This window comes from Hyperoodon ampullatus (assembly GCF_949752795.1).
Source record: "Hyperoodon ampullatus genome assembly, chromosome: 4".
NCBI classification, from domain to species: domain Eukaryota; kingdom Metazoa; phylum Chordata; class Mammalia; order Artiodactyla; family Ziphiidae; genus Hyperoodon; species Hyperoodon ampullatus.
Genome location: NC_136917.1, coordinates 47,977,665 through 48,002,073, shown reverse-complemented (window position 1 = coordinate 48,002,073; position 24,409 = coordinate 47,977,665). Strand labels below are relative to the sequence as shown.

The following is a 24,409-nucleotide window of genomic DNA, read 5'->3' as shown; positions in this document are numbered from 1 at the left end:
ATCTATTGCAGAAACACTACAAGTGGGCAGGGGTAGGAGTGCATCTTAGCATTAAGGTATTTTAACTTCAGACTAGGTATTTTTCATGACAGTCATCAGGACTACCTGAGTAACTTGATACAAATTCAAGAGCCCCACTATCAAGGATTTGGATTTAGCTGGTCTGATGTGTGACCAGAACACATGTATTAAGATTCCCCGGTGACTCTGCCATGATGCCAGAAGAAAAGCACTTTTTTTCAAAGCAATTTTAAGAAACTGATGCAAAGCACATCCTGCCATTCAGGATTTCTGTAATGAGTGTAATTCTTAATTAAGAAAGGAGTTCGTACCACACTTCACATGCCATTTTTGTAGTCCTAACCAGTTATGCATTAAATAATAGTTGGGAAAACAGAACATACTGTACGGTGATTTACAGTTACAAAGCATTTGTGAACATATAGCTCATCTGATCCTTCTCAACAACCACAAGAGAGAGGTAGGACTGGTGTTATGCCCATTTCAGAGATGAGGGAAATCAGTTTAGACAAATTCTGTAAGTGCCAGAACCCACATCTGGCCCTCCTAAGTCATGAGGCCAGCACTTCTCTGCCATTTTGACTGCCAATGATTTCTTTTTAATTGTTGCATAATATTCTACATGAGTGTATCTCAATTTAATCAATTTTTTTTTGTTAATGGTTAATCAGTTTGACATTAAAATTGTTTCCAGCTTTTTGCCTTTAAAATGTTGTAACACACATCTTTATGTATTGGTCTTTATATATTGCTTTGTTTCTAGAGAATAGATTCCTGAGACAGCGCTACCAGGTTAAAAGGTCTATGTCATTTTGTCTTGATATTTCAGGTCTCTCTCCAAAAAAAGACTCTAGCAATTCAGTCTACCAACAGTGTATGCAAGTATGTTTACCCACATGCTCACTAGCACTCAATACTACTTATTATTTAAAATTTTTCCTATCAGGTCTCAGCATCTTTCCATATATTTACCGGCCATTTGGAATTTCTCTTCTGTGAGCTACATGTTCAAATCCTTTGCCCTACCTCATCCCGCCCCCCTCAACAAGCCCATTCCAGGGATATTAAACTTTTATTTATCATGGAGTAACAAATATTCTTTCTTGCTCTACTGTCTCAGGACTTTGTTGTCAATTTTGGTTTTTACAACTCATATCTTTCTGCTAAGGTCAAAGCTGGCTACTTTCCTTAGTGGCTTCTGGGCTTCCTGCCTTACTTGGGAAGGGCTCTCTCACCCTAAAGTCAAGACAATAGTTTCCTAATTTTTCTTCTTTGATAGATGATTTTCATACACAAAATTCCCTTCTACTGACAAGTCTCAGTGAGTTAGCACTAATTAAATCACTTTTATCCCACTCAACAAAGCATTATCAGAACACAGTTAAATAGCAGGAACATTGTTACAGGGATATTCTCCCATCTGCTATATTTTATTTTATTAATTTTTTAAAGAGATCATTCCCAAACGGAGGTACTTTATCATTTGTGATGAATGACTAGTGACTCTCCAACCAGCAACATACCACATTGCCACAGACCATACTATCATGTGCCCTGATATAACACCCTGGATTCTGTGTCTGTAAATTTGCCTTCAACTTCCTGGTATGTATTTCAAAACCAAAACAGGAACAAAACAGCAAGATTATTCTGAAGTAGTTTCTCTTTCCTTTTTTAAGCCAAGAGTAAGCACATGTCACAGTGAAAAAACAAAAAAAAACAGTAACCCAAAACACCAATCCCAAATACTCACACAGCAACCAGCTGGATTTTGAATTTGATAGATGTTGGATTGAATTCTGGCTTGCTCAGATTATGTTCACATTTCTAAGAAGAAAAAAATATGTATCAGAGGAAAACAGGAACACACTCTACTGATCCAGAGACATGCCAAATCCAGAAGCATAGCATTTACTAGTTTGGTTTTACTTTGCTGAAAGATCACAGATGTTTTGAAATAGAGTGTATACTACCCATAACCAAAATATACAAAAGATGTTTTGGACTTCTGGAAATTAGCAACCACACTATCAAATATTAATAACCTTGTAGTGCTTCAGAACTACTGAAATAGTAACACAGACTTATTAAGTATGAAAGATGTGGATTTTTCTGAGTTTTCCTCTTCCTTGCTTTGTTTTGTTTTTTTTGCCCGTGACTTGCGGCATGCGGGATCTTAGTTCCCTGACCAGGGTTTGAACCTGTGCCCCCTGCAGTGGAAGTGTGGAGTCTAGTGGAAGTGTGGAGTCTTAACCACCTGACCGCCAGGGAAGTCCCTTCCTTGTTTTCTTTTATATTATTATTAGTCTTTTATAATTTCCTTTCTACTAGCCTAAAAGATAAGCATTCTCGGTTTAAGTGAATTTAAACATCACATCAACTTTACGAGGTAGGTGTAGGTACTATAATTATTATTGTCCCTATGTCACAGATGATAAAAATGGGACACAGGAAAGGTATATAATCTGTGCAAACTTCACAGAGCCAGTAAGACTTGGAGCTGGGATTTAAATCCAAGTGGTGTGATTCCAGATCTCATGCTTTAAAATACAGTAACAATTACTTGCTTACTTTCTTCAATGGGTTCCACATGCATCCGGTTAAAACATTTTTTTAATGGTATAAAAAAGAAACAGTGTAAAGATACCAGTTACCTGTCCCACTGTTCCTCTCCCCAGAGCCAACAAGCTTCTCATGTGTTTTCTCACAGATAGCTGATGCACATAGAAGTATACACATACATCACCTTTCTTTTTTACAATAACACAAAAGAGAACATTTTATATTCTTCTGCCTTTTTCACTGAATCGATCTTGGAATGACATACCAGCACACACAGATGTACCTCTGTGTCCTACCATAATGATTTCCATAACTTATGTAACCAGACCCAAACTGATAAATGTTTCCATGATTTTGCCACTACAAATAATGCAGCAATGAGTAATCCTGTATGCAAATCACTTCCCACACGTATAAATATATCTGTAGGATAATTTCCTAAAAGTGGGTGCATGCATCTATTATTTTTTATTTATTTATTTATTTTTGCGGTACGCTGGCCTCTCCCGTTGCGGAGCACAGGCTCCGGATGCGCAGGCTCAGCAGCCATGGCTCACGGGCCTAGCCGCTCCGCGACATGTGGGATCTTCCCAGACCGGGGCACGAACCCACGTCCCCTGCATTGGCAGGCGTACTCTCAACCACTGCGCCACCAAGGAAGCCTGCATTATTTTGATGGATATTGCCAAACTGCTAACTTTTGCCAATCTGATGATTATGAAATGGTTTCTCACTGTAGTTTTAATGTACATTTCCCTGATTACTGTACATGTTTGCATATCTTTCCTATTTATTGGGTATTGGGATTTCCTCTGCCATAAATTGCAAGTTAGTACCTACTTGTTATTTTTATACTGGGTATCTTTTCCTTACTGATTTGCTATACTTCTTCACATATTCTGGATACTAATTCTTTGTCAATTATATACCCTACAAATTACTTTTCTCAGTCTATGGCCTACCTTTTCATTTCTTTATGGGTTTTCTTTGGAATGGGGGTATAAATTTTACTTTTAATGTGTCAAATATATAACTTTTCCTTTATGGTTTGTCTTATTTTCGGACTACTCCCTTAACTAGAAGCCACAAAGAATATTCTCCCATATTTCCTTCTAGACATACTGGTCATCATATTTACTCTTTAAAGTTTCCAATGCTCCTGAAATTGACTTTTGTGTATGCTGTGAGTTAGAGACCCAATTTTATTGTTTTTTCATAGAATCATTTGACCTAGCAAAATTTCACTAGTATTCTTTCCCCAGGGACCTGCAAGGCCTATTTAGTAAAATCAAGTTTCCTCACATGCATGAGTCTGTTTCTGCTTTCTCTATTCTGTTCCAACAGTCTACTAATCTAACATACACAAATATTTTTTATGTTTATATATATATTTATTTTCCCTCTCTTCTTATACAAAAAGTTATGTACCTGCTGAGCACCCTGCTTTTTGCATTTAAAAATACATCCCACATTAGTACATTCTGTTTTATATATTTTTGGTACTCATTGTATGGATGTACCCTAACTTCTATATATTTTGGTTTGTAGAGGTGTACCTTCAGGATAGACTCCTAGAAGTGAGATCGATGGGTCAATATGAAACTGATTTTTTGCCTGCTGGTTCTGTCCATTTCTGAGAGACAGGTGTTGAAGACTCCAACTACGATGGTGGACTCACCTATTTCTCCTGCAGTTCTATCAGGTTTTGCCTCACACAGTTTGACACTCTATTGTTCAGCACATACACATTAAGAATTGTTACATCTTCTTGGAGAACTGACCCCTTTACCGTTATGTAATACCCTTCTTTATCCCTCATAACTGTCTTTACTTTGAAGTCTGTTCTGTCTGAAATTAATATGGCTACTCTTGCTTCCTTTCAATTAGTATTGACATGGTATATTTTTCTCCATTTACTTTTGTTTTTAATTTTTGAATTTTATTTATTTTTTTATACAGCAGGTTCTTATTAGTCATCAATTTTATACACATCAGTGCATACATGTCAATCCCAATCGCCCAATTCATCACACCACCATCCCCCCCACCCCTGTGGCTATCCCCCTTGATGTCCATACATTTGTTCTCTACATCTGTGTCTCAATTTCTGCCCTGCAAACCAGTTCATCTGTACCATTTTTCTAGGTTCCACATACATGCGTTAATATATGACATTTGTTTTTCTTTCTGACTTACTTCACTCTGTATGACAGTCTCTAGATCCATCCACGTCTCCATAAACGACCCAATTTCCTTCCTTTTTATGGCTGAGTAATATTCCATTGTATATATTACCACAACTTCTTTATCCATTCGTCTGTTGATGGGCATTTAGGTTGCTTCCATGACCTGGCTATTGTAAATAGTGCTGCAATGAACACTGGGGTGCATGTGTCTTTTTGAATTATGGTTTTCTCTAGGTATATGCCCAGTAGTGGGATTGCTGGATCATATGGTAATTCTATTTTTAGTTTTTTAAGGAACTTCCTTACTGTTCTCCATAGTGGCTGTATCAATTTACATTCCCACCAACAGTGCAAGAGGGTTCTCTTTTCTCCACACCCTCTCCAGCATTTGTTGTTTGCAGATTTTCTGATGATGCCCATTCTAACTGGTGTGAGGTGATACCTCATTGTAGCTTTGATTTGCATTTCTCTAATGATTAGTGATGTTGAGCAGCTTTTCATGTGCCTCTTGGCCACGTGTATGTCTTCTTTGGAGAAATGTCTATTTAGGTCTTCTGCCCATTTTTGGATTTCTCCATTTACTTTTAATCTATATGTGTCTTTATATTTAAAGTGGGCTTTTCCTTTCTTTTTTTTTAAAATAAATTTATTTATTTATTTTTGGCTGCCTTGGGTATTTGTTGCTGCGTGCGGGATTTACTCTAGTTGTGGCGAGCGGGCTTCTCATTGTGGTGGCTTCTCTTGTGGCGGAGCACGGGCCCTAGGCCTGTGGGTTTCAGTAGTTGTAGCTCGTGGGCTCTAGAGTGCAGGCTCAATAGTTGTGGCACACGGGCTTAGTTGCTCTGCGGCATGTGGGATCTTCCCGGACCAGAGCTTGAACCTGTGTCCCCTGCACTAGCAGGTGGATTCTCAACCACTGTGCCACCAGGGAAGCCCCTTTCTTTCTAAAAAGGTTTTTCAATATAGAAATTTTTTTAACATATGCAAAAATACAGAGTGGTATTATAAATCCCTTGGTACCAGCCACCCAACTTCAACAATTAGCAACGTGTTAGCAACAATGGCCAATCTTGTTTCACCTAGACTCTTACCCACTCCTCATGCCTGACTATTTTGAAACAAATATCGGACATCATGTCATTTCATCCTTAAACATTTTGGTATGCAGCTCTAAAAGATACTTAAAAAAAATAACAATACCATTATTATCCCTAAAAAAATGAATAATTCTTTTAATAGCATTAAAAAATCCAGTCAGTATTTAAATTTCCCCAAAGGCTTCACACATTTTTCTTTCCTCCCTCCCTCCTCCCCTGGTCCCTTTCTTTCTATCTTTCTGTGCTGTGTTTGAATCAGGAATTAAAGTCTATACACTGCATTTGGTTGATAGGCCTCTTCTAATCTAATGCTATGTTATTTGATAACAGGAGCTACTAGTCACATGTGATTATTTAAATGAATTTCATCTTAGAAAGATGCAGGCCCTCAGCTGCACTACCATATTTCAAGTGCTCAGTAGCCACAGGTGACTAGTGGCTAACATGCTGGACTATGCAGATAAAGAACATTTCCATCACCACAGAAAAGTTCTGTTGGATGGTACTGATCGCAAAGGTTTCCTTTCCATTTTTTTTCATACTTTGTTTTCTTTTACAATGTTTCTTTTATTTATTGAAGAAACCCTGCTGTTAGTTTCATAGATTCCCAGAGGCTTTTGCTGATTTTTCTTCTTTCTTGCAAATTGATTTTTTTTATTAGTCCTTTTTTCCCCCTCTCTACTGGACTAAAAGCTTTATATTCTTTCACCATTCTTTTAGGGGTTAGCAGTATGAACTTAACCTTCAAATACCCCAGCTTCCACATCTGTAAAACAAGGGTAACAACAGTACCTACCTCACTGAGTCAGGGGGATTAAGTTTATCTTGAAAGTTTTAAAATAGTGCCTGGACACTGGAATGTTATGTACAAGCATTTTCTACATTTACTACATTCCAGAGGTTTTGATACTGACCAGATGCCAATCGTGTTTATTTTTGCTTTTCTCTTACACAAATGACAACTCTACAGAAAGGAATACTTACTCGGCAGCGCAGGGACCGTTTGATCAGAAGATGCTTGTGACGAGGATAGAGCTGTGAAGCACAGATTGGCTGGAAGTCAGGCTGTAAGAGGCGCTGCTGAAGGGTGGTCACTAGCATGAAAGGCAGAAACCAAGCTTGGTTTACAGTGACTTGCTCAAAATCAGACGTATATGAGATAATTACACAAAATAACACTGCCTTTGTGAATAGTGCTCTTCAAAAAACTACAATATAGAAATTTGACAAATGTTTTAAAGTTCTTCAAATGATTACATCTATTTTATTTTCTGCATGACTCATTTTAGTACTAACAACTATGCTATTAAAAATCTCAAATCAAAAAAAAAAAACCTCAAATTACAAGGCATATATAAGTAACAAAAACAGAATTAGATGTAAAATACAAACAAAGCAGAATCATGTATAAAATTACCCTCTGTTAAATTTACTGGTCTCGTGTAATAGTCTTCAGGTAGAGGTTCCACTTCATCTACAGCCTGAGCTGGCTCAACCTTTATCTCTTTCTGGTCCTCTCCTTCTTTAAGGCTAAAAGATAAAAGCCATCATTTCTCAAGGGTCCACCTGAATATCTTCAAAGTCCATGATATCAATAATTAAAGTATTCCTCTACTGTAGAATATTCTGTTTAGGTTTTTCCTAAGTATGAGTATCTTCTTCCCCATTGGCAACTGTTATTAACTTTAAAACCACATTCCTTCAATGTTCATTTTGATATCAGCTTTTTCCCTCAAAGCCATTTAACGTCCAAACTTACGAAAGTCCAGCAAGGGTACTGATGGTTGTACCGGCTCGTGGTCGCTGAAGCCTGGTTCCAAGACCATATTTGTCCTAAACAGAGTTCAGAAATTCCTATTAGAAATTCTACTTTTATATATCCTGTGTATCAAAATAAAGAATTTTGGGAGGGACAGCATGAGAAGCTCAGGGAAATAAGCCAAAAAAAAAAAAAAGCTAATTTTAAAGCTTCTTTTAAAGAGAGTAATTGTAGCCCCACATAATCTTACTCTTAAAATAATAACAGAAGCACCCAACATGGAGATTGAAACTACATTAATGCAGTGAAAATGAGCAAAATGTGATAATCTAAGAATATCTAAGCTATGGCTTAGACCAGAACTACGTGGAGTATCTAAGACACACGATGAACGTCTTCTTGGAACACCAGTGATCATCTGCTAACTTCTTCAGGGTTAGCAAGAATCATAAAAGAGAACTTACCACTACATGAATAGTATGTTGCTGTAGGCCCCAAAATAGCAGCAGGTTGCAACAGAGACAAAAAAATGCAGCATAAGATAGAAGCAAACTCATACAGCAGGCAGGTTATATGGGAAAGTTGGAAGAATAACACATTTAATTCAAATTCCTCTCCTAAATACACTAGTGCATATGCTGATTATACCACTGGATTGTTCAAAAAATTCACTGAGACTTCATACAAGTCTCTGGCAAATATGGATGCTTTTCAAGTTTTAATGTTGTATTAAATTCTAAACTAGATATTTTTATATGAACCTTACCAGTTCTTAGGGTTTTAATGCCTTAACTAATTCTCATGCAGAGATAGTACAAGAAGTTAATTAACCTTTACAGGTCTCATTCCCTTTGGTGTAAAATGGGGATATACCACCTACTACACAGGATTGTTGTGAGGATTAAACAAAATAATATGTATAAAGTGCTTAGCACATAGCTTGCCACATCACTGCTATTCAATAAACATTATTTATTAAATGCCAACCTGCTTGGCTCCAAGCAAACACACAGAAAATAAACTGTTCTGTGAGAGCAAATAAAACTTGGGGGACAAAAGCAAAAGCTCCAAATCCTAATTTCTTGCTTCTAATTGGTAGTTTACAAATGAGTAGAGAATGACTTTTGTAAATAATTCCTATCAAAAATTACACCTGCATATATCACTACTTATTTAACCACAAAAATGCTCTGTGTAAAAGTCAGGGTTTTTTATACTGGAGAAATATTGGAAGGGGCCAAAAAATTATGGTAACTAAAGCTGGGAAACCACTACTACCAGGATGCCAAAGGTGGGTGGGCTACGTAGGTAATATGGATAAAACCTACCACTCGCCCATATTCTCCTGACTTTCTGTAATATCCAAACGCTGTAAATGTGGGTGCCTACAAAACTAAACAGTAGCTGCTTTAGGAATAATCAGAAGAGAAAGGGGTGTGATGGAGAAAGAAACACAAATGTACTTAAAACTCAAAGAACTCAAACAGAACTTATGATATGGCAAAAGCATAACCGCTGGACTTAGACACCTATCACCTGAGGAACCTTTGTCTGCTAGCCATCGTTCCGGAATCTAGGGACAATGGCCGCTTTCTGAAATGTTCCCTGTTCTTATGCCACACCGGTCTTGATCCATGAATTGCAAACTCCTTTCTGTACCAATTTCTCACCGAAAAAGCCAAAGGCATATAGTTTCTACGCCGTGCCAGTTTCTTGCGATCTCGCTCAACCTTCTCCTTCTGAGCAAGCTGCTGGTAATATTCAATCAGTTTGTTCATCTGTAAGAAATCAAAGACTCAGTATTCGTTTCACGAAAAAGCTAACAAGAAACGTACAAAATTAATCAACTCCACTGACTAGACATATAATGAATAGACAAGACAAATTTATTAAGGTGGGCAAGTTTGCCCTCTTCTTCAAAGAGAATTTATCTTCATTACATGATCTATTTTCAGAATTGAAATGGAACCTTCAAGTTCAACAACAGGAAGAAATGAGCAATGAAAAGGCTTGAAAATTTCATGTTCTCTTTTCACTGCTCTTTAACTTCATTGCTTACTTCCCCTCACAACTGCTCCTATTTTCTCTGCATGACCAGAGGACCACCTATTTCCAAGGAGGTGACATTTCATACTTTATTTTCTCCCACTCTCCATCACATATTTTCATTTAAAAAATATATTTTAATCATAAAAGCAATATATGATAACTGTGAAAAGTTCAAACAATATAGAAACATAAAGAATAAAACGTGAAACTTCTCTTTTATCTCTCACGCCCAAGTCCACCCTTCCCCTCCCCACAGGTATCCACCATTAGAGTTTAGATATCTTTCTTACACACTTACAGACACGGGTATGATATTATATCCTGCATACATTAAAAAATGCATGTATAGACATACCGCTTTTATATGTGTAAAATAAATACAGCTCTTTTTATTTTTCATATAAGGGGAAAAAACTTAACTATTTTAAAACTTTTTCACTGTAAGTGCCATGAACTTTCCATTCAGTACAAATAGATCTACCTCATTCTTTTTAAAGGCTGCATCTTATTAAACAGTACAGATGTCCTAAAGGTATTTAACCATTTCCTCTGAGAGCACTTAAATGGTCTCCTGGTACCCACTCGTGTCCTCTCAATTCCGCAGTAATTATTTTTTAGAGACACTAACCTGATCCTGTCAGCTCTTTTCCTTTAAAGGCTTTTCAGACTCCTTAACTTGGTCCACATGGTTCTGCACAGTCTGACCCCAAATCCTTTTCTCCATTCACCTACTGCTATGCTCCACTCTGGCACACTCGCCTTCTTGTCTATAACTTGTTTTGCTCCTTCCACTTACAAGCTCTTTGCCTATGCTGTTCCTCTGCCCTGAATTCTTTCCCTTCTCTGCCTGTCATCCTCAGATCCTAGCACAATCCTCAGATATGGACCTACCTAGTTGAAATTCCCCCTAATAAATGTCCACATGCACAATTTCTCTGTCCTTCATATTACCTTGAGTTTTTCCTTTATCTGGGGATTATTTAATTGATTTTTGTTTTCCCATTAGACTTAAGCTCTATGAGGGTAAGGACCATGTATTCCTATTGTTCAGCACAATTCCTGACACACAGTATGCAGCACATGCTTGATAAGTGTTTGATAAATGAATATACATATTTTTGTGCATAAGTACAAGTATTTCTGTAGGTCAGGGCCCAGGAAGTAGATACTGCTGAGAGACCAATAAATCTGTACTAATTTACACTAACAATAGTACATGTGAAAAGGTCAAATTCCATACACTCCCATCCAAGATATTTTCAGTATTTCTAATTTTTGCTGATGTCGTAAGTGAATAATTATAAATTATTATTTAATTTGCAGTCTGTACAACTTCATTTCGATAGCATATTATCATCTTTCTAATATTCTACTTCCAGGGGCAACAAAATCAGTTCTAATGTATACTGCAGAGATCAATTCACTGTGAACTATTAAAGGATGTCTAAATCATGATTCTATAAGCAAACACTACTGAGTCCAAGGGCATCTTCCAAATTAGTGGTGTTTCCAAGAGATAAGATGTTTATATGTGGATGATATTTCTGAGAACAAATGGATCCTTAACACAGTTGGTGGGTATGTGGAAAACAGAAATGTATCATTTCCCTTTTCCAATTCACAACCTGAGTACAGAACTAAAACTACACCTAGGTTTCTCTATTTACTTAAGTCAGACTGGAAAAAACTGCCACTGTGATTTAATGTCTTACAACGAGAAGCACTTTCTAAGTGTAAAAAACACCAAAATACACATGGATTTATAAGCATGTGCCACATACACTGATAAAATGGTCTTTTTCTTCATCTTTTCTCATTTCATCCTCTCTCTGATGACCCTTTACTTACCCGTTGCGTGTGAGGATTTTCAGGTTCCTGCCAACCACCACTAGCTGCAAAATAAAGGAATATTAAACAAGACTTACATAATTTGATAATTTTATTTCCACAAAAACAGGTCATCTGCAGGCCACAAAATAAAGCTTAAACACATAAAATCACACAATTTCCAAGGAAGAGTCCTAGAAATTATACAGACCAAAGGGCTCAGAATGAAATTTTTTCTTTAAATATAATGATGGTGATAACAATAACCACCACTAGGACCACAACTACAACTAACACATGTATAACTTCTGTGCCAGGTATTTGAAATGTATCACACTTCATTTTATTCTCATAATAACCCTCTGAGAATTTCCCTGGTGGCTCAGTGTTTAAGAATCCACCTGCCAATGCAGGGGACACGGGTTCAAGCCCTGATCCGGGAAGATCGCACATGCCGCGGAGCAACTAAGCCCACGTGCCACAACTACTGAGCCTGTGCTCGAGAGCCCGCGAGCCACAACTACTGAGCCCGCGTGCTGCAACTACTGAAGCCACGCGCCTAGAGCCCGTGCTCTGCAACAAGAGAAGCCACCGCAATGAGAAGCCCGCGCACCGCAACAAAGAGTAGCCCCTGCTCGCCGAGACTAGAGAAAGCCCCCGTGCACAGCAACAAAGACTCAATGCAGCCAAAAATAAATAAATAAATTCATTAAAATAAAAAAAATAACCCTCTGTGGTAGGGACTCTCATTATTAGTCTTATTTTACAAATGAGGAAATTGAGGCTCAGAGAACTAAATAACTTGCCCAAAGTCATAGAGACAGTAAGAGGTAAAGCCAGGATTCAAACTCAGGCAGTCTGACTCCAGAGAACTTGCCCGTATCTGCAACACTGGGCAATTTCTGTGTTCTATGACCTCAGTTTAGAGAAGAGTTTCTTACATAAGAGACAGAAGCACAAATCATAAGGGAAAAGATTATTCCAGAAAGCTGAAAGTAAAACCATAATGAATACTTTCAACACATGGTGCTGTAACAATTTACAAAAAATTAGCCTTGACCCCTACCTCACAACATTTACAAAATTTACCCTGAAATGGTAATAAACTTATATGTAAGAGCTGAAACTATAATATTTCTATAGTGAAAATCTTAGTGACCTTGGGTTAGGCTAAAGTTTCTTTACTAGAACACAAAAGGCACAACTATAAAATAAAAAATTGATAAACTGAACGTCATCAAAATTAGAAACCTGTAGGGCTTCCATGGTGGCGCAGTGGTTAAGAATCTGCCTGCCAATACAGGGGACATGGGTTCGAGCTCTACTCCGGGAAGATCCCACATGCCAAGGAGCAACTAAGCCCGTGTGCCACAACTACTGAGCCTGTGCTCTAGAGCCTATGAGCCACAACTGAGCCCACACGCCTAGAGCTCGTGCTCTGCAAGGAGAAGCCACCACAATGAGAAGCCCACGCACCACAACGAAAAATAGCCCCTGCTCACCGCAGCTCGGCCAAGTGCAGCAACAAAGACCCAATGCAGCCAAAAATAAAATAAAAATAAAAATAAATTAGAAACTGTGTTCTTCAAAAGACACAGTTGAGAAAATAAAAAGGCAAGCCGCAGACTGGGAGAAAATATTTGCAAAATATATATTCAACAAAGGACCTGTATCTACAATACAGAACTCTCGCAACTCAATAAAAAGATTAAAACTCAGTTTAAAAATAGGCAAAAGATTTGTACAAACACTTCACCAAAGAAAATACATAGATGGCAAACAAGCACATTAAGAAAATGCAAATTAAAACCACAATGAGGTATCACTACCCACTCACTAGAATGGCCAAGATGAAAAAAAAAAACAATACTAATAGTTGATGAGGAACTGGAACTCTCCTACACTGCTGGTGAGGACCCAAAATAGTACAGCCACTGTGGAAAATAGTTTGGCAGTTTTCAGTCAAGGAAAACATACACTTAACCTTGTGACTCAGCAATTCCATTCCTAGGTATATAATCAAGAAAAATGAAAATACATATTCACACTAAGATTTCTAGGCAAATGTTCATAGCCAGCTTTATTCATATGAGCCCTAAACTGCAAAACATTCAATGTCCATTAAATGGAGAATGAATAAACAAATTATGGTATATCCATACAATAGAATACAACTCAAAAATAAAAAGCAAAAACACAAACGAACCTCAGAAGCATTATGCTAAGTGAAAGAAGACAGACACAACAGACTAAACTACTCCAATTATATAAACTTCTAGAAGAGGCACAATTACAGTGAAAGAAAGAAATCAGTGGTAGTCAGGGGCCAGGAGGTGGGGGGAAGGAAGTGACTGCAAAGGGGCATGAGACAACTTTTTGGGGTAACGAAATGTTCTATGATTGTGGAGGTGGCTACATGGCTATACACATTTGTCAAAAATCAAAGCATTTTACACTTAAAATTGGTGAGCTTCATTATATGTAAATTATATCTCAATAAAGCTAACCAAGAAAAGGGGGGGGGGGGGGGGAACTGTAATGAGATACCATTTCACAACCATCAGTTTGGAAAAACTTGAAAGAAGTCCAACAATGCTAAGAGCTGCCGGAGATCTGGAGCAATGGGTAGTCTACTCATATATTATTAGTGGGAGCAAAAATTGGCAAACCATTTTGGAGAGCTAAACATGTACACATCTTAAAACCACCAATTTTACTTTGTTATACAGAGAAACCCTTGCTCTTGTGACAGGAAACACACACAAGAATGTTCCTAACAGCACTGTTGTCAGAACCAAAAAATTGAAAACAACCTAAATGTGAAGAAGAGTGAAGAAGTAATCTGTGGTAAGTCATGCATGAATCACCCACCATCACAACTACATACCACAGACAAACCTGATAGAGATGAATTGTAGCAGGATGCACAAAGCATGGTTCTATTTGTTTCAAGTTGAGAAGCATTCTTTGCTAGTGGCTACATACATACATGAAGAAGTGCAAAAACATGCATGCTTTTTTTCAGATGGACACTGATGACCATCTGAATTCAGGATTGTGATGACTATCTCTGTCTAGAAGGAAGAAGAAGGCAGATGCAGTTGGGGGAAGGCTATACAATGGGCTTACACTGTTTTGGTTATGTTTAATTTCTTAAGCTGGGTGGTAAGTTCATGAAAGTGTACCATTTGTATAATTTAAAATAACTTTTTTTCCAAATAAAAAGGACTCCTGTTGAAGGTGACACTATAGCCCCTTGCAAGAAAAGGCAGCAATATCATCCTTAAGTACAATATTTATATTTTAAAAGTTGCCTTAAGGCAATTATGAAAAATAATTATGTGAAAGAAATATTTTAGTAATATTTTAGAAAATCTGAATGTTTTACCTAATTGCGTTTTTAGAACTGGTGATTTATTCTAAATATAAATTTGAGAGACATTAAAAAGTTTCTGCATGTTACTGACACAATGGCTTACTTAAAAATAAACAAATAGTTCTAACTAAAGTGGTTTCAGGGCTTCTCAGACACCAGTGACATCATGGAAGAAATGAAATTACCTGTACTCCTTAAGAACTCCTAGTATTCAATTATCACTGTCAAGATACCCTAGAGGAGCTAGATTTCTAGAAACAAGCACAGCCTTTAAATTCTGAAAAATAAATTATCCAATCCTAATAGCTTACAGTCCAAAAAGTATTAAAAAAGCACTTACAGAGTAACAAACTGAGAAATCTATCTGGATTTCTAGGCTTCCTTTCTTTAACTTGATAAAAAGAAGCAAAATACAAACATGGAAAAAATACACTTTAACTCACTGAACTAAGTGCCACTTTGAGGTTGTTTTTTACATGTAACATAAATTCATAAACAAATTCAAACAATTTACTTGCTACACTGACATTAAAACACACACACACACAAATATTTACTGACAATCTAAGAAGATGCTACAGAAACTTTCCAATATAAATCACATTTCAGGAAATGCCTACCCACCAATGAGCATTTTTAAGGGACTTGTTTAGTTAGCTTTTTGTTTTCGAAGAGTATACTATCAACATAATGTATGAAGTTAGAAAAACAACCAAGAGCTCAAGCATTCTAAACCAAAGGGCGAACTCAAGAGAACCAAGGATTAAGTTTTAAGAATAGAGTTGAATCTAAAGGAACTTCACCCATATTTACTTCCAAACTATGTAAGAATCTGTAGAAAACTTTTAGCTGAAGTCCATCTTCATTTTAGTTATGTCAAATAACATAATGAGTTTTTAGTTGGCTTCCTCATGTAAATAGTAAGTTGATATTTTTAATGGAAATGTAAAAATGGGAATTTTTAACAAGTCTAAAAAGTTTTCACAAAATTAAACAAATGAAATTTCAGAAAGAAAAAAGACAATGGGGAGTTAGCAGTGCTGCTGTTTATATAAAAAATAAACAGCAACTCAAGATTTTGAACTGATTGTAATAAAGAGTGTTTCTACTTCTGATATTAACCATGGAGTACAGGATATGAAAACATAAAGGAAGTTTCCTAATGAAGGTAAATGCAACCTCTGCTTTGAAATGCGCAAATGATGGAAAGGTAATTTAATACCTTAGGTTTTCTTTAGGTCCAAACATACATAACTTTCCTGTTTCACTTATGATACATATAGATGTATCTTTGAGTATGTGCTTGAATGCTCCAGGATAGATACTTGGACATGTAATTTCTGGGTAAAAGAATAAAAGCAATTTGAAATTTTAATAAATGTTGTCAAACTGCTCTCTAAAATGGCAGCAGACAAAAGAACTATTTTCCCATATTCTTGTCATACTACCAGATTTTTAAAATTTTGCCAAATCAATGGATGAAGTTTTAATTTCCATTTTCATGATTACTAGCAAAACTGAACTTATCTTTTTGCATATTTATTGACTTAAAAAAAATCACCTCACCAAGTTGTGTGCAAGAAAAAAAATCCAATGATTTGTGCACTTTGGTTATTGACCATCTTTATTTCCATTTCTGAGAGCTGCTGTTCATATCCTCTGACAATTTCTTTCTTTCTATTGGGTAGCTTTCTGATTTCTAAGGGTTCCTTATTTTTGGTTATTTATCTTTACTGTTATATATGATCCAAGCTTTGTGACTTTTATCTTTTAGGTTTGCTCATGGTGTGTTCCACCATCAGGGGCATTTATTTTTTATGAAGAACATTAATCTTTTGATTCTAAAAAAGTATCAGATTTATAAATGCTATTTTACCAACTTTAAGAAAATGAAATAGTTTACCAAGTCTCAGATGAAACATCACGGTCCATGTGAGAATGTGGGAACATAGAAGATTTAATGACAAAATACTCTGAATTTATCGCCTACCTCCCAACAGGTAACAGAAATAATGATTTGTGTGCAATTACAGCACTGCCGATTTCACAAAATCTCATGTTGAAGTCCGCCTCACTCACCCACAGATTTGTCTGCCATGCCCACATCTCTAGATGTCCAGCGACAAAATCCACAGGCCAGATAATAGGCTTTCTTCACCGTGGTCTTGGCTGGGTCATCTGGAAGCTGTGTGGAAATGCTTGTTGCCCGAGTGGAGAGGGTGTGCATACAGCCGGGACAGTCAAAGCAGTTGGCGCATCTAGGACACGACAAACAACCATTGATTCATTCAACAAATATTTACCGAGCACCTACTATGTGCCAAACATTGTTCTACATGTTAGGAATTCAAGAGAGAACTATAAGGGAAGGGTGGCTCTCAAGCAAAAAGAAATTAAAAAGTACTCTGAAGAGGCTCCTACAAACTTCATTTTAAAATTTCAAAAGTATTACGATAATTATTTTTAAAAATGCAATCATCATCAAAGTTCCTGAAGAGTTACAGCATGACCCAATCCTACTCCAGAGAGGGAATCACGGTTAACAGTCTGGAGTTAACTTTTAGACTCTTTTACAGACCACAAAGATTTCTGTGGGACAGAGAAATGTCACAGCTTATGACTTTAGAGAGGACAGACCAACTGCACAATGGAAAACTGAGAGGCAACAATACAATAAGCTGTGAAACTGGCTTTGGAAAATAACTGCTTGTTTGCTGTGCCAGAGAGCTGAAACAGATACTAAACAATGTTACCAAGATGAAATGTTTCAGAAGCGGGGCATTTTCAGGGCTTTCTGCTCTCTTTAGGCATTACTCTTCCTAGTGAAACACTCAACATTCCCCTACAGTCTCCCCCATGCCTTGTTGTTTTTAACTTTCCCACCATCTGAGATTATCAGGATTTCACCTCCAGTCCAGGACTTGTTCTGACGTTCCATTCCATAACTCCAATTTTCTGTGATATTTTGCTACTAGATAATATCCTCAAATAAGGATAATAATAGTACCCACCTCATAGGGATATTTTGAGGATTAAATGACAAAATTTAATGTATGGAAAGCAAACAAAACTGGTTTATAAGGAGCTGTTTCTCCGGGACAGGAAAGACAAAACAGTGGTTCATATCCATGGAGGTACAGAGGTGTGACTGGTTACAAAGGACTTCCACACCATGCTAAAAACCAAAATGGCACCAGTAGCAGTGAGTACCAGATCTTGGTTTTTAACACCAATCTTGGTTTGCAATACCAATCTCGAATAAAAGGTACCAGGGGCTCCTTGGAGAAATGGCTAATTCTAGGACTGGAGCAGAAAATATAGAGGATGAGCCTGGAGTAAGTAAGAAAGTTCTCAAACAACTGAATAACACTTCCCTCCTCCTCACTGCCATATAATGACAGGGGTATGCCAAAGGGAGAGGGAAGTCTACTAAAAGAGGTCCCAATGGCCAAAGCTGGAACAATCTGTGCTTAAAAAAAAAAAAAAAAAAGTAGTACTGGATTATAACCTAAAGTATAAAATAAATATTCACAAGCCCATACTGCTTGAAGTAAATGACTAAATAAATAAAAAGGAGAGAAGAGAAAAATCTTCCATACAAAAGAATTCCAAGTAATACATGGAGATAGCCTTCATGGAAGGGGATCATAACTCCCCACTATTTAAGTGTGGGCTATAATAGTGCATTTCTTTACAAAGAGTACAACATGGAAAAGGAGAAGAAAAAAAAAAAAGAGTAACTTTACATCAGAGAAACCTGACAAACACTAGCTCAAGCCAGGTAATCAAAGTTAACATCAATAGTGATGTCATGTTCGGGCTTCCCTGGTGGCGCAGTGGTTGAGAGTCCGCCTGCCGATGCAGGGGACGTGGGTTCGTGCCCCGGTCCGGGAGGATCCCACGTGCCGTGGAGCGGCTGGGTCCATGAGCCATGGCCGCTGAGCCTGCGCGTCCAGAGCCTGTGCTCCGCAACGGGAGAGGCCACAATAGTGAGAGGCCCGCGTACCGCAAAAGAAAAAATAAATAGTAATGTCATGTTGGTGGTATATACCTTTGATATGATGTGATGAGAGATGCACTTTACCTGTGTGGTTCTCCTCCCCACAACACATTCCCCCAGCTGATGAGAAAAACATAAGACAACTTCCAATTGAGGGACATTCTATAAAATCTTACCAGTACTCCTCAAAACTAAGGAAAATCTAAGAAAATATCACAGCAAGAGGAGCCTAAAGAGACATGACTATTAAATATAATGTGGGTATCCTGAATAGGATCCTAGAACAGAAAAAGGAGATTAGGGGAAAACTGAGGAAATTTAAATAAAAAACAGAGTTTATTTAATAATAATGTTACCAATAATGTTCATTAGTTGAGACAAATATACCATACTAACATACAACATTTACAGTAGGGGAGACTGGGTAAGGAATAAACAGAATTTTCTGTATCATCTTCACAGTAATTCTTAAGTCTAAAACTGTTCTAAAATACAATTTATTTTTTTAAAATGAAAGTTTCATCTTTGGCATAAGTGATGCTAAAAAAAAAAAAACAGCTTGTTAAAAATGAGAGTTAATTCCATGCCTTTTTTACCAGCTATTTAAAAAATAGTTGGGGAAAACAGAAAAAATTGATCCCAGTCTTACCTATTCTTTTTTAGTTTGGCTTCAGCCGATGGCATATTTTCTAAACAACTGGGACAATAATGGGAGTCCACCTAGAAAGAAACAAGAAATCAAAAAATCAGAGGAAAAGACATTTAGCTTGGCTTGTATATATGCCTATGCCAATTAGTGAAATTTAAATTACATTATTCTGCAGCAGAGGTGAGAGACCACTGATCTGGCAAAGAACCTGGACTGTTTTCAGCATCAGGTTTATTCTTCAATCACCTGTTGTTTTTTAAACCTCTGAATTTCCTGAAATCCTTCTATTTTTCCTTTCTGATCTTTCCTATTCCCTTTCATCAGGGTTTTATGTATTAGACCTGTTAAAACATGTTTATGTAAAAGAAGATCTCTATGATAATCTAAATAGTTTAACAAATAAAATAACCCAATTTATGAGGCAGTGATCAAATATCCTTCTGTCTAGTCTAGCTGCAATAACTTGACCACACAAATTGTTAAGAGATTTTAAAAGTTTTCCCATCACTGAGGTATTACATGTCCACTGAAGAAAAGTATACATTAACATTTACAAAGTCAGCTGTAGCCAACCAATTAGAGATTTTTAAATGGCAAATTAAACTACTAAGTTAACAACATAGTCTTATTGTATTTAATGCAAAAACATAGTACAAAAATTAAATTCATTGTATTTTTTTAAAGACTAAATATTTTCTTTAATGTAGTAGATCCTATTTGATAATTCTAGAACTCTAGTCACCTGCAGATGGACAGATTCACTTGAACATAAATACTGTGACAGAAACTGTTTTCTTTTTTCATCATCTGCTTACAAACAGAACCACCTTTGAAAAGATAAAAGTTACTGCTCAAGTTCCTGTCTCCAGGAACACAAAATATAATACTGTTAACTTATATTTGCACTTACTCATCATAAAAGGCAAAATATAATTCACTTCTCCCTGTCCCCTTTCCAAATTATGCTCATCCCTTCATGCAGCTCCAATCCCAGGCTTGTCATTAGAAATTTCTGGACTGATTCAGCCCTCACTAGCATCATCCTTCCCCAAACCCTAATGGCCTCCATTTCACAGGTGCACACCAGTCCGTAAAAGATGCAGTCACAGGGCTTCCCTGGTGGCGCAGTGGTTGAGAATCTGCCTGCCAATGCAGGGGACATGGGTTCGAGCCCTGGTCTGGGAAGATCCCACATGCTGCAGAGCAACTGGGCCCGTGAGCCACAGCTACTGAGCCTGCGCGTCTGGAGCCTGTGCTCCGCAACGAGAGGCCATGATAGTGAGAGGCCCGCGCACGGCGATGAAGAGTGGCCCCCGCTCGCCGCAACTAGAGAAAGCCCTCGCACAGAAACGAAGACCCAACACAGCCAAAAATAAACATAAAAATAAATAAATAAATAAAAAGATGCAGTCACAGACTGAATGTCCTAGCTGAAGAGATCCTTACAGATTATGGAGACTCAGCTCCCTAATGATCACCAAATGAGAATCTAATCCAATAAATTCTAGAGGTGGAGCTGGGACAGCATCCTAAAGAGAAAGGACCTGCCAAAGAATAAGCATACAAAGTGCTAATGGAGATGGAGAAAAAAAAATCATGTATATAATACAGCACTGATTTTTCTCTTGTGTTATTTAACTGCTTTCTCTGACTATTCTTAACAGTATGAAAAACTATTCCCAATAAAATAATAATTATTCATAATGTGTAAAATGGCTTATAGTATAGGACATATTCTCATATGCATTTTTAACCGTCCAGGGATCCTCACTGAAGTCCTCTGAATCAGGTTGCTTGGTTTCAAATCTTGCTGCCCCCTCCCACCCACAAATTTTTGGCTGTGTGACCCAGCGCAAACATTATGTGCCTCTTTCTTTAACTGTAAAGTGCTTTTTTAAAAAAGGTATCCATTCTAGTTTGTAGGATGATTAAAGATTAGGTAAAGCACATGGCATATAGAAAGTACTGAATAAGCATTAACTATGTATTATTACTAATCAGCTTTTCCTTCACGAGACTGCAAGTTACTCAACAGCAAGATTTACGTCTTAACGCGTCTTTTAATCCGCAGAGCCTATTGAATGTACAACATGTTCCAAGTGCTGCAGAAGTTCTGGGGTTTTGTTATTTGGTGATTTTTTTTTCCAGGGGTCTTTTACATTTTGAGCAATCCCACCTCCAACGCCCACTTGCGCCAGTGAAGGTCAGAAATGTACCCTCAGGAGAAGCGCCATGAATATAACACTTTGAGCTTCTTAAACGACAGACCCGATTGTAAGCGCTTTTCACTCAGCTCACCCCATCCCAACCTCTTATCTGCTGCAGCCTTGGGCTAGGTCAGGAAACAGAACAAGGCAGTTGGAAGAGGGCCCAGTTTCTGCCCAAGCAGGGGCAGAACTTCCAGGATGGGAGGGGCTTGGATGAGAATGCCCGCGGACCTCCCCACTCCCTCAATCAATGCTGGAAAGACGATATCTCGCCCCTCAAGTGGCCTGAACTAAGCATCCCCATACCTTTTTTCCCCCTGACCCACCCAATGACCAACCCCGCCCCCCCCCGAGATGGCCAGGGTCCCCAAAGTCAAGTTTGTCCCAGAGGGCGCTCTAGAACAGAAAGGCCGCTCAGCCCCACCCAAGGCCGCTCCTCCTTTCCAAGTGACAAATTACGTACGTATAAGCAAATTAAATCACAGGCAAATCTGAGTGACGGAAGGCAGAGCCAATCAGCATGCTAGGAAAATTACCACCCGCTGGTCGCGGTGACTAGGAGGAACCGCCTCCCCCTCCCCCAACACACACACTCTTCATGGGACGACTGCATTACCTCGTGAGACACACATTCCAGCGACCGCAGCTCGCTACAATAGCGGCAGAAGTAAAGCTGCGAGAGCGGAGCCCGAACCTTCTTTTCTCCCTGGACTACGTACAGAACCCGCTCCGATTGCAGCAACGACGCCATCTTGAGGGGGAGGAGTCAACGACGCCCTCGTCGCATCACGTGACCCGAGAGCCAGCGTTTCCCTGGCTTCGCTCCCTACGTCTTTCAACGTATACTTTGACGTAAGGTTTCCGAGCTAGAGGGGCTTTGCGAGGGACGAAAGTCAAAGTGCGCATGCTCATCTGGGGTTCCAGGTTTTCCCCCGCCTCCACCTTACCCCTCCAGAATTTTTGTGAGCGTCAGCCGTGTGGGCTGAGCTTAGACCTTTTTTTGGTAAGTACGGAGTCGCAGAACAAATGCAGACAGACTCAGTGCGCTCCTTTCCTTTGTTTCTAACAGAAAGGAAGGCTGCTCTTCTGTTTTATTTAACACTGCCTCTACTGCCCTCACCTTCCAGACAAACATCCGGAAGTTAGGGAGGATCTCTGAGACAGAGTTTCATGGGAACTGGAAAACGAAGAGTCCACACCAGCACTTTCTTCTGACAGTCTTGTTACTGACCTATAGGAAACTTTCACGGACGTTATCTCGTTTGAAGTTTCTTAGATTGAGCTCCTCCACGCAGAAGCCATATCCCATTCATTTTCAGGTTTTGCATATTTAGCGTTAGGAATAAGTCTATACTGTGGGTGTTCAATAAATATTGCTTAGTGAAGGAATGGAATCAATGAATGAACAATGTTGCTAGGTGTCGTTTACATTTTTCTAGTGCATAAACTAAAGCTTAGACATGTAAAATAACCACTTAGAGCTGGGCTGGCAGAGACTGGAGCCCATGTTACCTGCCATCAGTTCAGTGCTTTTCCCTTTGTACTAGTGTTGTATTATTACCTGATATTAGAGTTGGTGATTGAGAAGAAATAGAACTGAATAGTAATATTAGTTGACGTTTATTGAGCACTTATTGAATGCAGAACACTGTGTCAAAACTATACATACATTGTCTCATTTAATTTTCACCAGAACTTCAAAAGGCAGGTACTATCATTATCTCTATTTTACAGTGCAGGAAACTGAGATCCGGGTGCCCTTCTCTTCTCCCAAGAAAGCCTGGCCATCTCAACTGGGGAAGACTGAGATTCCTCTGCTCTGTGACCGGTAGTCAGCAGTGGCAGAATCCCCAATGTGTAGGTAGGGACCAGCCTGGGCCCTGGGCAGCAGCAAGGCACAAGCACTGGCACTGCAGACAGGCACTGGGAGCAGAGGGAGAAAGTGAGTCATAGGAAGTTACCTGGCTTGGTTTCTGAGGCTCCCAGGGCCAGCCTGCTTCAGTGGTGCTGGCAGGTTTTACCAAAACAGACAACAGCCACGGGTTGGAGTTTGCCGACGCCTGCTATAGCCTCCTGGGGTAGTGGACTGGATACCTTAGAATTATCATATAATAGAAAGATCCTAGTTCAATGCTTGTATTTTTCAAATGAAGAAAATGAGGTCCTGAGCGTCAACATGCCCCAGGAACATGCCCCAGGTTTTCTCACTCCTGGTACAGTATTCTGTTTTCTAATTCCATAAATGCAGTTCCCTGCACACTACAGCAGTTCATTCATGTTCACAGCAGAGTAAGAAACCAGTTGCTCTTCTAACAACTTAAAAAGAGAAGAAAGCAAATGCAAGGGAAAGTGGAACATCTATCGATGGCCTGCTCATTTTTGCCCTGGAACTTTGCTGGAATTGCATCATTCCCATTATGGGCACATGAGTTTCACACCTCCAGAATGCTGTCTGCTTGGCTTCAACAGTAATTTCCCAAGCATACCTCAAACCTAACCAAGGCTTGTTCCCCACCCCACCCCCACCTTCTCTGCTTAGTAGACTAACCGGAAGCTAATGCTAATTCTGTGGCAACATGGAACACTTCCTCTGTGTTCTGCTGAGGATGCAGGAAGGTGAGATGGGCATCCTCTTTCGGCTGGAGGATGCACAGGGTGGCTTCAGGTTAACCACTG

General features: G+C 38.6%; 1 protein-coding gene across 2 annotated transcripts in view; it reads right to left on the bottom strand.

Moving 5' to 3' along the window:
* Positions 1-22,484, bottom strand: part of DCTN4 (dynactin subunit 4) — a gene marked incomplete at both ends in the record, with an annotated part of 29,951 nt that extends 7,467 nt beyond the window's left edge. The window contains 10 exons of one of the 2 annotated variants that reach the window (XM_079702573.1): positions 1,775-1,848; positions 6,851-6,960; positions 7,284-7,396; positions 7,626-7,699; positions 8,090-8,110; positions 9,296-9,403; positions 11,523-11,566; positions 16,957-17,135; positions 19,527-19,597; positions 22,350-22,484. In XM_079702573.1, coding sequence (XP_079558699.1) covers positions 1,775-1,848; positions 6,851-6,960; positions 7,284-7,396; positions 7,626-7,699; positions 8,090-8,110; positions 9,296-9,403; positions 11,523-11,566; positions 16,957-17,135; positions 19,527-19,597; positions 22,350-22,484 — 929 coding nt within the window. The remainder of the gene's footprint in view (positions 1-1,774; positions 1,849-6,850; positions 6,961-7,283; positions 7,397-7,625; positions 7,700-8,089; positions 8,111-9,295; positions 9,404-11,522; positions 11,567-16,956; positions 17,136-19,526; positions 19,598-22,349) is intronic. The other variant, XM_079702572.1, reaches the window with a different exon arrangement.
* Positions 22,485-24,409: the final 1,925 nt, after the last annotated feature.